General features: G+C 41.7%; 1 protein-coding gene across 1 annotated transcript in view; it reads left to right on the forward strand.

Annotated features, from left to right (window-relative positions):
• The window catches only part of dnah3 (dynein axonemal heavy chain 3), a 191,003-nt gene that overhangs the window by 103,540 nt on the left and 72,342 nt on the right, over positions 1-15,121 (forward strand). Inside the window, exons 30-34 of the mRNA XM_043712084.1 lie at positions 1,436-1,612; positions 4,021-4,112; positions 4,898-5,117; positions 7,339-7,473; positions 11,456-11,567. Of these exons, the coding sequence (XP_043568019.1) occupies positions 1,436-1,612; positions 4,021-4,112; positions 4,898-5,117; positions 7,339-7,473; positions 11,456-11,567 (736 nt within the window). The remainder of the gene's footprint in view (positions 1-1,435; positions 1,613-4,020; positions 4,113-4,897; positions 5,118-7,338; positions 7,474-11,455; positions 11,568-15,121) is intronic.

A 15,121-nucleotide genomic window follows, 5' to 3' on the forward strand; every position in this document is an offset into this window, starting at 1 on the left:
CACTTGTTCTTTCTGATCCCTCATAAACTCAGATGTGTTGAGGTCATTTTCAGTGCTCCCACTATAATGAGATCATTAAACTTCCCTGTAACAGGATGTTGATAGTTACTGCTAAACGTTTCAGCAGAAACAATATAATGCACTTGACGTAGGGAACACAGTCCATACCTATGTTCTCCTTTTCCAGAGTGAAGACCAAACAGAGGTATTCATTCAACACACTTCCAATATCCTCTGGTTTGAAACACAAGTGGTCCTCTTAGTCTCTAATGGGCCTTGCTCTTTCATTGGTTTAACCCCTACCCTATAATGTATTTATAAAATATCTTGGGATTGCCCCTAATCTTGTTTGCAAGTTCTTTTTAAGCTCTTTTATTTGTTTTCTTAAGTTCCCTCCTGTACTTCCAGTATTCCTCTGGGGCCACAACTGAATTATTCCCTTTGGACTTGCTAAAAGCCCTTTTCTTCTTCCTCATTCAGTCCTGAATTGTCTGAGACATCCAGAGTTCACTGAACTTATTGCCGTCTGAAAGGTACATGATGGACCTGTGCTTTCCCCAGTTACTGTTTGAATGGCCCCCATTGCTCTGCTGTACACTCACTTGTAAGGAGCTGTTCCCAGTCTACTATGAGCAGATCCTGCTTTATTCTAATAAAATCTGCCTTCCCCAAATCCAAAGTCATCTTTTGCAGGCCTTTATTTTTCTTATCCAGAACATATTTGAACTGTACCGTGTTGCTATCACTAAAATGTTCCCCCACTGCCACATTGAATACTTGTCTGGCCTCTTTCCCCAGAACCAGATCCTGCACTGCACTGTCTCTTGTTGGGCCTTCTATGTATTAATACAAAAAACTCCCTGGATCCATTTTAAGACATCTGCCTTTTCTAAACCTTTATCACTATGTATATCCCAGTTTATGATGGGAAAGTTGAAACCCCCAAGTATAATTACCCCGATTATTACTTTTACACAGCTCTGTGAACAGTCTACATATTGGCATCTCTATTTCTTGCTAATGTTTTGGGGGCCTATAATGCAGTCCTAGTAATGTGACTGCCCCCTTACCCTTCCCTAAGTTCTATCACAAAGCCTTGTTTGAGGACCATTTCAAGATATTATCTCTCTTTATTGCAGTAATTGACTTCTTCATTAGTTGTGCTACACCACCACCCCTTCTACACCATCCTTTATTTTGCCTAAAGATCCTATACTCTGGACTATTAAGTTGCCAATCCAGCCGTTCCCTCAACAATATTTCTGGGATGGCAAAATACCATACTTCCATGTATCAATCCAAGCCATTAACTCACAGTCTTACCTATTACACTCCTAGCATTAAAGTAAAGACCATTCAGCCTTGCTCTAGTCTCTTGATATTCAACATAGCTGAACTCACTCTGACTTGCTTCCATTGTTGCTTTGATCCATAGGTGGAAGTGCTTTCTGTAGTTGCACAACAGATTCTCAGTATCCAACAAGCAATTATACGTAATCTCAAAACATTTTACTTTGAGGGAACAGAGCTTTCTCTCAATCCGACCTGCTCGGTCTTCATTACCATGAATCCTGGGTATGCAGGACGAGCTGAACTTCCTGACAACCTTAAGGTAAATCTCAAACATTCTTTTCTGATTTTATGATGCGTTACAGTATGGAAGTAATCCTCATCGCTAACTTAAATTTGGAAATAATAGTATCGAGCAGACATATAAACAAACTGAACAGAGACGTTTAAAAGATACTTTTTAACACGTTCACCTATGGGATGTGACTGGCTGACCAGTATTTATTGTCCATCCCTAATTGCCCTTGAGAAGGAGCTGCCTTCTTGAACCGCTGCAGTCCATGTGTTGTAGTTAGATCCACAACGCCATTTATATATATTACACGGTGCAGGTTGGGTTTCTAACTATATTTTTCAAACGTGTTCCTAACTGAGTACTGGAAATAATATTTTGAGGTGTGTGTTTTCTAGTGATTGTAATGAGGTCAGCCAGGTGGACCAAATAGAACATGAGTTCCCTGACTGGGGCTACTAATCTGGTTTAATCAGCGAGCCTTGGCTGACAAACACAGGAGTGTCAGAGGTTCTGTTCACTCTGAGAGCTGGCGCTGAGGAAGCCAGACCAGTGCCAAGTACAATGCAAGTGTACAAAAGGGTGACTTGGTGGTGGGATACCGGACTCTGTGGAGTTATTACACGTTTATTGCAGTATGTGCTGCATATCTGAAAATTAGTTCCCTTCTTCCTTCTCCCTTCTTTCAAAATGTAACACAAATTAGGGCCAGACCTTTAGGAGAGACACCAGGAAGCACGTCCATACACAGAGGGTGGTGTAGTTTGAAACTGTCTTTCACAAGCTGGAGTTGATGCTCGATGAGTTGTTAATTTTAAATCTGAGATAAACAAATTTTTGTTTAGTGAAGTTGCTAAAGGATATGAGCCAAAGGTAGGTATGTGGAGTTAAGCCACTGAACAGCCATGATCTCAGTGAACGGCAAAGCAGACTCAAGGGGCTGAATGGCCTACTCATGTTCCTATGTTCCTAAAGATGAGGATCAAAGCTAGAAATCTTCAGAGAAATCTTTCCAGCAGATTTTGGAATTGAATTGTCCACTTAATTTCATAAACTCCACATCTAGGTTATTTCTGGGCAATGCACAAAGGATGCCACAACCCTTTGGGATTTGGGACACCAGCAATGTTTTGGAGTGGAGAGAAATGCATCTTGAATTGATGGTTAGATTTCTGCTCTTACTTCACTGTCATTGTCTTGTGACGCAGTGGGTAGCATCCCTTGCTCTGGGTAAGGCCCTCTCCAGGAGTTACTGGCCAAACAGAATGTGAAATAGTGGGTACAATTCTATAGCCGATGCAGGAGCAGTGGGAGCAGGTTGTATATGCGCTCAGATCATTAAAGGTAGATGGACAGTTGGGCCGGAAAAAAAACATAGTGCCCTTGGCTTTATTAATAGGAGCATAGAGTACAAGAGCAAGGAGGTGACGTTGAATTTCTGTATGACACTTGTTATACCTCAGCTGGAGATTTGTGTCCAGTTCTAGGTGCTACATTATAGAAGGAATGATAATGCGTTAGAGAGAGTACAGAAGAGATTTACAAGAATGGTTCCAGGGATGAGGCGCTTTCGTTAATAGGATAGACCTTAACAATTGGGACTGTTCTCCTTGGAAAAAGGAAGACGAAGACGAGATCTGATTTGGAGATGCCGGTGTTGGACTGGGGTGTACAAAGTTAAAAATCACACAACACCAGGTTATCGTCCAACAGGTTTAATTGGAAGCACTAGCTTTCAGAGCTCTGCTCCTTCATCAGATGGTTGTGGAGTATAAGGGATCTTATACTCCACACGAGAAGAGGAGATCTGAGTGGGCAGGTTAAAGTAGATACGAGAGGCTGTTCCCACTTATTAAAGAAACAAAAACAAGAGAGCATGGATGTAAAGTAATGTGTAAAAGAAGCAAGTGTGATGTGAGTAATTTTTTTTCACTCAGCAAGTATTTAGAGAATAGAATGCACAGCTTAGAATTGTGGTGGAGGCAAAGTTGATTGAGCCATTCAAGAGGGAATTGAATGATTATTTAGATAAAAGTAACGTGCAAGGGCCTGGGGAGAAAACAGGAGATTGGCTTTAGGAGATGATGCTCATCTGAAGAACTGGTATAGGCATGATGGTCCAAAGGGCCTCCTTCTATGCCATGAGACTTCCGTGATTCTGTGGAAGGTGAATTCATAACATGTTCAAACAGGTTGATTGTCCATTTGTAACTCCTTCCTGAGGGCAGGTCGCCAGAATGGGAGAGTGTCCCAACTAGCTGTCCTGCTGAAGGCAATGGCTAACCGTTGCCAAATATCTAGAAATGTGGACCAACCTACTGGAAGTCAATACCCCCAACTTTGGAAGCAATGACAGAAGACAAGACAGACAAAGCACAGTTGACATACTTTTACACTGTAGAATATTTTAAAATTCACTCGATGCTGTAATTTTCCAGGCATTGTTCCGTACAGTCGCTATGATGGTCCCAGACTATGCCCTGATTGGTGAAATATCTCTTTACTCCATGGGTTTCATTGATTCGCGAAGGTAAGGATATCCTTGTGGCCCTAAGCATGTCTCATCTATGAGAAAAGTGAAATACTGTGGATGCTGGAGAGCTGAATTAAATAAAAAGAACAGAAAGTGCTGGAGAACTCAGCAGGTCTGGCATCCTCTCTGGAGACAATAACAGAGTTAACATGTAAAGTCTAGTGTGACTCTTCTTTGGAACTGAAGAAAGATCCACAGTAATGTGAATGACTACCAATTACCCTCTGAAATGACCGAGCATGCCATACAGATCAAGGGCAATTCGGGATGGTCAACAAATGCTGGCCTTGCCAGTGACATCCACATGCCATGAGTACCACCAGACCCCACATATTTTGGTAAGGCCATCATCAGAGATCACCAATAACTGGATTGACATTTTTGGGACATCAAGTGTATACTCATATTGCATTTACATCATTGGTGACTGATGTCACATGTCCACGTTGCCAATGTATCAGTCTTGACCCTAGCTGATCACCTGAAGTTGATATTACCCATCTGCACATAGTTTCCCTCTTGGGTCACTGCTTACATTGAGCTCACAGACAGACAATATGACTTAAACTTGACGTTTACTAAAGCTAAGTGTGGAATTGCTGCATTAAATTGTTATTGATGATGTAACTCTCCTGTCTAATGTTGTCACCAATCTTACTGCTAACTCTGTACGTTCTTAGAATTTAGTTCTTTAGACACGGTAAAGTAACATTTATAGCACAATGGTTTGTCGGCTGCAATCTTCTCTTTACCTGTTTGCCCTACACTCTTCTCCTGTCTAGTCTCTCCCAGAAGATTGTGGCCACCTATCGCTTGTGTTCTGAACAATTATCATCACAGCATCACTATGATTATGGGATGCGTGCAGTGAAGTCAGTCCTCACGGCAGCTGGAAATCTGAAGTTGAACTTCCCGGAAGAAAATGAAAGTGTTCTGCTATTGCGAGCCTTGTTGGATGTGAACTTGGCGAAATTTTTGTCTCAGGATGTGCCTCTATTTCAGGTATATTTTGAAAAAAAAATGACTGTTTCAAACAAGAAATATTGGTCTGACATGCAGCACTTACTAATCTGCAAAATTTAGCATACTAAAATGAAACGGATAATTTTTAATTCACCTCTGCGATATGGGTATCACTGGATGGTTCAGCATTTATTGCCCATCCTTGGCTGAGAAGGTGTTGGTGAACTGCCTTCTTGAACTGCTGCAGTCCGTGTACTGTAATAGACCCACAATGGCCTTAGGCAGGGAATAATCTGAGCACAGTCCAGAAGTGACAATATTAAATGACTGAGAACAAAAATGCTGGAAGTCACAGGCGTCAGGCAACATCCATGCAGAGAAAGCAAGCTAACGTTTTGAGTCCAGATGACTCTTCATCAGAGCTGATGTGAAGTGTGGAGAGACAGCATTTATATGATGGTGGGGGATGAGTGCTGGGGAGAAAGGGTGTTGGAAGTGCAGATTGTGAAGTGCAATTGGAATGTGAGAATGGCAGAACAACTGCCAGACAGTACCATTGGAGTGGTGGGAGGGGAGAGAGGACATGGTGACAGAGAACGCAACAAGGAAAGCTAAAAGAAAGGGAAGAAACGGAAATGAGTTCACAATTTGAAGGTGGTGAACTCAATATCAAGTCCAGAAGGCTGTAAAGTGCCTGGTCTGACGATAAGTTGTTGTTCCTCCAGTTTGTGCTGTGATTTGCTGGAGCATAGCTGAGGACAGACTTGTGGGCATGTGAACAGGGTGCTGTGTAAAAAGGCCCGGCTGCAGGAAGGTCGGGTCATGCCTGCGCCCAGACTGGAGGTGTTTCCCAAAGCGGTCACCAGTCTGCGTTTGGTTTCTCCAATGTAGACTAGGCCATGTTGGGTGCAGCAAATACAATACACAAGATTGAAGGAGATGCAGGTGAAATGCTGCTTCATCTGGAAAGACTGTTTAGGCCCTTGGATGGTGAGCAGGGAGGAGGTGAAGGGGCAGTTGGTTACATGGGAAGGTGCTATGGAAAGGTGACTTGGTGTTGGTTGTTGAGAAATGGGCTAGGGTGTCCTGGAGGGAATGGTCCCTGCAAAATGCAGACAGGGGAGTGAGGGGAAGGTGTGTTTAGATATCATGCAGGCACAGAATTTATAGGCAGAGAGATCAAAAGATCATACAAATGGTGTGACTGGAGTGTTGAATAATAAGCTTTTGCAGGTGATCAAAAGTGTCAGATGGTATGAGTAAAGTGTCAACAGCTGAATAGTAAGTGAAAGGGATGATCTATAATCCAATTAATTCAGCTACTCGTCCTGAATGATCCACCCTGTATCCTTTGACTTTGTTCCCTGTTTGTAGAGTCCTTAACCACAGGAAGCATCCCCCCTCCATTTAGTCTGTCCAGCCCAGTTAGCATTTTATACATTTCAATCAGATTTCCTCTTATCCTTCTAAACTAGTGAAGACAGACCGATTTGAACCAATCCCGCCTCCTAGGACAGTCCTTCCACACCCACTATCAATCAGTCTAGTAAACTTCTAGTAAACTGCACTCCTTCACTGGCAAGTAAATCTTGTCTTAGATAGGGAGTCTGAAATTGCACACATTAATCCAGGTTCACTTTTACCAAAACCCTATACAGAACTGCAGCAAGTATTGTGGCCAAATAGGTTGATTGCTATATAACAGCAAAATACTGTGGATCCTGCCAAAATGAAATAAAAGCAGAAAATGTTGGATGCACTCTGTAGATTTTGCAGCATCTGTAGAGATAGAAACAGAGCTCATGTTTCAAATCCGATGTGAGTCTTCTTCAGAAGTTCTGAAGAAGAGTCATGCCAAACTTCAAACAGACTAGTGGTTTGGAATTACTTGGGTTTTTAACGTTTAGTCCAGGTCTAGGTATACTAAGGGAAATATGGGAAGCAGGAGAAAGTGAGGTCTGCAGATGCTGGAGATCAAAGTTGAAACTTTATTGCTGGAACAGCACAGCAGGTCAGGCAGCATCCAGGGAACAGGAGATTCGACGTTTCGGGCACAGGCCCTTCTTCAGGAATGAAGAAGGGCCTGTGCCCGAAACGTCGAATCTCCTGTTCCCTGGATGCTGCCTGACCTGCTGTGCTGTTCCAGCAATAAAGTTTCAAATATGGGAAGCATCATTGGGCCAGCGTGCATAGTTATAATAAAAAGCTACATCATTCATTGTTAAAACACAATCTCTCTCTCGCTCACTTGTTGTTCTAGGGAATTATATCTGACTTGTTCCCTGGTGTGGAGCTCCCAGTCCCAGAACGTGAGGTTTTCCTAAATGCATTAAAGGCCAACATCAAGAAAATGAAACTTCAGCCTGTTCCCTGGTTTATTGAGAAGATTATTCAGGTGACTTTAAATTCTTTCAAGCTGATGAACTGTCTGTTGGCTTGTCTTTTGCAAGAGGCAGAGCTTATTTCTGTGAATTTTCAGTGATAATACCTCCCTTTCCAATTGTTACCCTCCTTAACAGTTACAAATGATAAAGAAAAGCAAAATACTTTGAATGCTGGAAATCTAAAATACAAGCAGAAGCTGCTGGGATAATCGTTCAGGTCTGGCATCCTTAACATAATGAGCCTGAAGAAGAAAAAATTGGACTCTAAAACAATAACTCTTCCAGACCAGCTGCGTTTCTCCAGGATTTTCGGTTTTTACTCACAAATTATAAAGAGTATTCTTCCTCTTTACTCCCAGAGATAATTACTAAGAGTGGCACCATCTCCTCAGGATTCATTGTTGATTCACAAATGGTCAATTTACTAAGACAAACTACTGTGCTACCCACTAAATAAGGCCAATAAATTAAGGTCTTTCACATGACTAGGGTAGAATTTGTGGAGACATAAGGTAATGAAAATTATAGGGCAGCACAGTAGCTCAGTGGTTAGCACTGCTGCCTTACAGCACCAGGGACCCAGGTTTGATTCCAGCCTCAGGCAACTGTCAGTGTGGAGTTTGTGCATTCTCCCCGTGTCTGCATGAGTTTCTTCCAGGTGCTCTGGTTTCCTCCCACAGTCCAAAAATGTGCAGGTTAGGGTGAATTGGCCAAGCTAAATTGTCCAGGAGAAAGTGAGGACTGCAGATGCTGGAGATCAGACATGAAAATATGTTGCTGGAAAAGTGCAGCAGGTCAGGCAGCATCCAAGGAGCAGGAGAATCAACGTTTCGGGCATGAGTCCTGAAGAAGGGCTCATGCCCAAAACGTCGATTCTCCTTCTCCTTGGATGCTGCCTGACCTGCTGCGCTTTTCCATCAACACATTTTCAGCTCAAGCTAAATTGTCCATAGTGTTCAGGGATGTGTAGGTTAGGTGTATTGGTCAGGGGTAAATATAGGATAATACGGTATGGGTGGGTTACTTTATGGAAGGTTGGTGTGGACATGTTGGGCTGGAGGGTCTGTTTCCACACTGTAGGGATTCTATGAAAGATCAGCACAACTGGATGAATAAGCCAAAATGTATTCATAAAAATCATGAGTCCTGATGAAGGAGCAGTGCTCCATAAGCTTGTGATTTCAAACAAACCTGTTGGACTATAACAGATGTCATGTGATTTCTGACTTTGTCCCATTCCAGTCCAACACCAACACTTCCACATCAAAAATTTGCTTGTGTTTGGAGATGTTGGAAACTCATGTATTTTAAGTCAATTGCATCGCTGTGCCCAAACATCACCATTGATCAAAAGGATAGGCAAGAGTGTGTTTAAAGGGCATTCAAGCCATTCTTGAAATGATTACTGATGTGGTTTTAATGCTGCATTAACACTGCACCCTCCATTATAATCACCAACACTTACTTGGCACTCCATTGCTTCTTTAACCTTGCTCCCCTCTGATACCCCTTGTGAGACTGTTAAATAGTAGACTTCCTTCCTTCCTCAGATGTTGTTTGTCTCGTGTCAGCTTTCATTCACCACAAATGCCCCCTTATTGCCCCTCTGCCCCTCATGAAACTCACCTTTTACCTTGAGACCCAATCCTGTTCCTCTCACTCCACTTACCATCCCTCTGCCCAACTGGCATTAGCTGCTTCCTTTCCTAAAGTGTGTAAGGACCCCAAGGAAAATCCTAACCCTAGTTGGATCAACGAGGCACTCAAACAAAATAAATCATTAGTATTGAAAACGTCTTGACTATGTTTTAAAACAACAATTTGTCCTTCTGCATTATTTGCAATCAACATAAAAATAGTGAAGAACAGATTGTTAAGATTTTTGTATTAAAGCTCTTTTTTCATAAAGATCAATCATTGATCCCAATAAACCTTTCAACAGAGTTTCTAACTTTCTCTTCCCCACTATAAAGTTTGAATATATATCATTGCCATTCAGTTCTATATCTACTCCTTGGTTTGAACTTCTTAAGTGGTGTCCACGACACCAAGATTGACTGTCAAAGTCACTGGATATATTGTAGGACTCTGCCTATGATACAACATCTAACTTCATGCTTTTCAAATTGTAGTGATCTTTGAAGTGGTTTATTACTCCATTCTTGACTTCCATTTCTCCCACATGATCCATCCCTGTGATTCACTATTCATCATTACCTTCATAACCTTCCCAAGCTACCCATCTAATCTATCTTTAATAAGCATCTAAGCCTTTAATATCCATCTCCACCAAATTCCTACACGCACACGTACACACAATTCCTTGTGTATATTTTTTGTAAGTAATTTAGTTATCAGATATATTTCACCTTTCTGCTTTGCTATTTCTAAATCACTTGGTACATTAATAACTAATCTTCATTGTATCTACACAATCCCCACAGGCTCAACCTTAACTCTGCAGCTCATTATGTCCAAATTCATATGATCCAATCCTCCAATTTCTGTCCATTGTAAGTCCTCTCTACCTTTATTCCATTCTCACAGAGGTTGCTCATTTTGCTGACCCCTCACTTCATGAAATTCCTTCTGCATTGAACCCCCTTCAAGAACCTTAGAATTATTCCCATCTTCAATCACTGATGGATTTGTAAAGCTACTTGTTAAGGTTTTTATGGTTTGGTGGTAGAGCCCCTGCATCTGGGTTCAACTCTCACGTGCTCCCAATGTGTGCCATTACATGTTTGAACAGGTTGATTAAAAATGTTTTTTTAATTAACTGTGTCATGATTCTGTATTATTGTCAAATTTTGACCTTGACAATGTATTGCATCTACATATTCTCATGTATGTAGTATTGCTCCTTTTGTTTTCCTTTCTCTTTTTTTTTGTTCACAAACGTAGCTGCAGCTCTGATGCTTTTGCAATTCTGTGAGAGGTCAAAATGCATCGGCCTCTGGTTGTTCTTGTGGTTAGATTACATTACAGTGTGGAAACAGGCCCTTCAGCCCAACAAGTCCACACCGACCCGCCGAAGCGAAACCCACCCATTCCCCTACATTTACCCCTTACCTAACACTATGGGCAATTTAGTGTAGCCAATTCACCTGGCCCTGCACATCTTTGGACTGTGGGAGGAAACCGGAGCACCCGGAGGAAACCCACGCAGACACGGGGAGAACGTGCAAACTCCACACAGTCAGTCGCCTGAGGCGGGAATTGAACCCGGGTCTCTGGCGCTGTGAGGCAGCAGTGCTAACCACTGTGCCACCGTGCCACCACATTGTCAAGTGGTGTAGTGGCAGAGTCCCTACCTCTGGGCCAGAAGACCTAGGTTTGAGTTGCACCTGCCCTGAGGTGTTCCATAACATGCCCAAGCAGTTGATTAAGCCAGGTGAATTGGCTATACTAAATTGCCCATAGTGTTAGGTAAGGGGTAAATGTAGGGGTATGGGTGGGTTTCGCTTCGGCGGGTCGGTGTGGACTTGTTGGGCCGAAGGGCCTGTTTCCACACTGTAATGTAATCTAACCACAAGAACACCCAGAGGCCGATGCATTTTGACCTCTCACAGAATTGCACAAGCATCAGAGCTGCAGCTACGTTTGTGAACAAAAAAAAAGAGAAAGGAAAACAAAAGGAGCAATACTACATACATGAGAATATGTAGATGCAATACATTGTCAAGTGGTGTAGTGGCAGAGTCCCTACCTCTGGGCCAGAAGACCTAGGTTTGAGTTGCACCTGCCCTGAGGTGTTCCATAACATGCCCAAGCAGTTGATTAAAAATGTTTTGTTTTACATCAGTTTTAAATTTCAGTCTCCAACTTCTACCATATGAGGGATAATAATTGTTGCAAAAAACATTTTAAGTTAAACAATGATCTACATAGCACTTAAATGAATAGTGCATATCTGATTGGTTATGTGTCAGTATTTCAGTAAGAAACACACCTGAAATGAAACATGCTGTTAACTTGTATTTGCTCCATCAGATCTATGAGATGATGCTGGTACGTCATGGATTTATGATTGTTGGTGATCCTTTGGGTGGTAAAACGTGCGCCTTCAAAGTGTTGGCAGGAGCGCTTGGTGATCTGTATGCAGGTAACTATTTATTAGTTACTTATATAGGCTGCATATTTGTAATTATGATAAATAAATATTGCATACAGTCACACAACTAATACTGTGCTTTTTCTTATGGGACAATTGTTTAGTTAAATGGACTTGAAGTGCCGCAGTTTTAGGTTTCAGTCAGTTCTACATTCCAGGCATTGCCAACTTTTTTGGATACAAATGCAGTTTGTTACTTTAATGCTGTACATAGACTCATAAAGATGTACAGCACGAAAGCAGACCCTTAAGTCCAACTTGTCCATGGCAACCTGATATCCTAAATTATTCTAGTTTCATTTGCTAGCATTTGGCCCATTTCCTTTTAAACCCTTCCTATCCAGATACCTTTTTAAATGTTGTAATTGTACCAAATGTACTCCACCACTTCCTCTGGCAGCTCATTCTGTACCTGCACTACCCTCTGCGTGAAAACGTTGCCCCTTAGGTCCATTTGAAATCCTTCCGCTCTCACCTTAAACCTATGCACTCTAGTTTTGGACTCCCCTACCCTGGAGAAAAGACTTTGACTATTCACCCTATCTATTCCTCTTATGATTTTTACATTTCTATAAGATTTGTCCTCAGTCTTTGGCACTCAAGGGAGAGTAGCCCCAGCCTATTCAGCCTCTCCCTATAGCTCAAACCACCTCCCCCAGCAACATCCTTGTAATTTTTTTCTAAACCCTTTCAAGTTTCATAACATCTTTTCTATAACAGTGAGACTAGAGAACCGGAAGTGTACTTTGAGATAATGAAGCAGAACTAAGCTCTTCAAGATTTTCAGCTACCATTTGACACGAATGGGATCATCATTAGTACTCTCATTAGTGTCGTCACCTCCGGACATACTTTTAATTGCAACATGTGTTTTTTTATGATTTGGAGATGTCGGTGTTGGACTGGGGTGTACAAAGTTAAAAATCACACAACACCAGGTTATAGTCCAACATGTTTAATTGGCAGCACACTAGCGTTTGGAGCGTCGCTCCTTCATCAGGTGGTAGTGGAGGGTTCAATCCTAACACACATCATTTATAGTAAAAATTTACAGTGTGACGTAATTGAAATTATACATTGAAAAATTGATTGTCTCTTAAGCCTTTCATCTGTTAGAATACCATGATAGTTTCACTCCTTTCATGTGTAAATCACAAAACCATTTTTAGAAACGTTGCATTCTCAGGTTAGCTATTAACAATGGGTTATAGCTCGACAATATGTTGTCTAGCTATCACCATTGTTAACAGCTAACCTGAGAATGAAACTCTTTAAAAAAGGTTTTGTGATTTACATGTGAAAGAAGTGAAACTATCATGGATTCTAACAGATGAAAGGCTTAAGAGACAATCAATTTTTCAATGTATAATTTCAGTTACGTCACACTGTAAATTTTTACTATAAATTCTGTGTGTTAAGATTAAGCCCTCCACTACCACCTGATGAAGGAGCGACGCTCCGAAAGCTAGTGTGCTTCCAATTAAACCTGTTGGACTATAACCTGGTGTTGTGTGATTTTTAACTGTGTTTTTTTAGAAAGAATAAATGCAGCCAAAGGATGACTGTGGATATTAAGTCAGTGGCTGTTTGGAAACCTCAAATTTCACACTTGAAATTTCATACTACAAATGGTGAAATGAACAACAAACTGAAATGTGATCTCCTGTGAGTTTCTCAGATCGTGACCATAAGTGGGAGAAAAGGTATCTGTCTGGTCGAGAGGCATGTTTGCCTTTTGCCCTTTCAAGAATGCACAGGATCAGGGGATAAAAGCAGGTTTGAACTCAGGTGTGTGTGCTAGTGGGCTCCTGTCTCCTAACCTGGATTTGAGTGCTGATGCACTATGAAAGTCAAAGAACATCCTCTAATCACTTCTGCATTTCAGGTAAAGGATTCCGTTGCTCTCAGTGCCAAACATTAATGCAAAAAGAAACAGACAAAAGATTTTCAGCTAATCTGCAAAATTGAAAATCTGATTCAACTGCTCAACTGTCAATGTTCCATGACCTCCTCTTCTCAAATGACCCAGAAACTGACTTGTATATTTTTAAACTTTTTTATTTTTATGAACTCGTTTTGAATTTCTATTCTGTACATATATATGTTGTGTACTGATTTATTCTTGAGTTTAGAGACTAAAAGCTAACTATTTCATTTATTCAAGAAAATCTGTTTAAATTGGCTCCATTTACAAAATAGGTTCATTTGAGTCTGGGAGAAAGGTAACCAGAAGGGGGAGGGATCTAGTTTTAAGATAACCTTGTTGCGGCCAACTACAGAGGCAGGTGAATAAAGGGTCAGTTCATTTCTCCTCACATGGATCTTAACAATTTGAGATAACCTGTCTGGAACTGTAACAAATTGGGGAACCATGCCAAGCGTTTGGTTGTAACAATAGGTGTGAAGGATACTAGTCAAGATTAGAGTGGTGCTGGAAAAGCACAGCAGGTCAGGCAGCATCTGAGGAGCAGGAAAATCAACGTTTTGGGCAAAAGCCCTCCATCAGGAATGCTGCCTGACCTGCTTTGCTTTTCCAGCACCACTCTAATCTTGACTCTGATCTCCAGCGTCTGCAGTACCCACTTCTGCCCTGAAGGGTACTAGTACCAGTTAAGGTTTCATATCTGGCCATTCAAAAACTGAATTGCCCGGAAACTGGTTTTTCATGGACAGTGATCCCAGAATAGAGTAAGTAGCAGAACAAAGACACCGTTCTGAGGTCCCAAAGGAGGGTATCAGGAGAATTTTACACACTCAGGACTTGTGTCCTTTGCATTGGCTTAAGATGCCCGATTCTCCTAATTGTCTTAACATGAAGCTACCTGTTCCACCACTAGGACCATTGTAAATGCAGCATTCCTCCCATTTTCAGGAGAGAGAACCCAGTGCTTCCCTCCATCTCTGTATTGCGGCTCAAATGAATGTTCTTTTTCTGAAAACGTCACTACGCTGGAAGATTGATAGATTTTTAAACATTACCCCAATCAAACTTTTAAACCTTTCAGTGTTTTTGCCCATAGTGGCTAATGAGGACCTGTCAAATGCACACACTCCCACTCTCATGATCTGCACCTTTTTTTATGGTCATAAGATCGGTATGGAGAGTGCTGCAGAGACAGCCTGTGTGGAAAAGGTGGTTCCAAAGTCCATTGTGGTCTCTGTCTAAAGGGTACTGGATTTGAACACTAAACCTGTATTATTCTTAAGATCCTAGTTTCTTCAGCCCTTTCTGACAGTAAGCACTTACTGTCGGTGCTAGTTAAAGTCATAGAGTCATAGAGATGTACAGCACGGAAACAGACCCTTTGGTCCAACCCGTCCATGCCGACCAGATATCCCAACCCAATCTAGTCCCACCTGCCAGCACCCGGCTCATATCCCTCTAAACCCTTCCTATTCATATACCCATCCAAATGCCTCTTAAATGTTGCAATTGTACCAGCCTCCACCACATCCTCTGGCAGCTCATTCCATACACATACCACCCTCTGCATGAAAAAGTTGCCCCTTAGGTCTCTTTTATATCTTTCCCCTCTCACCCTAAA

The sequence above is a fragment of the Chiloscyllium plagiosum genome, chromosome 21 (genome assembly GCF_004010195.1).
Source record: "Chiloscyllium plagiosum isolate BGI_BamShark_2017 chromosome 21, ASM401019v2, whole genome shotgun sequence".
NCBI classification, from domain to species: domain Eukaryota; kingdom Metazoa; phylum Chordata; class Chondrichthyes; order Orectolobiformes; family Hemiscylliidae; genus Chiloscyllium; species Chiloscyllium plagiosum.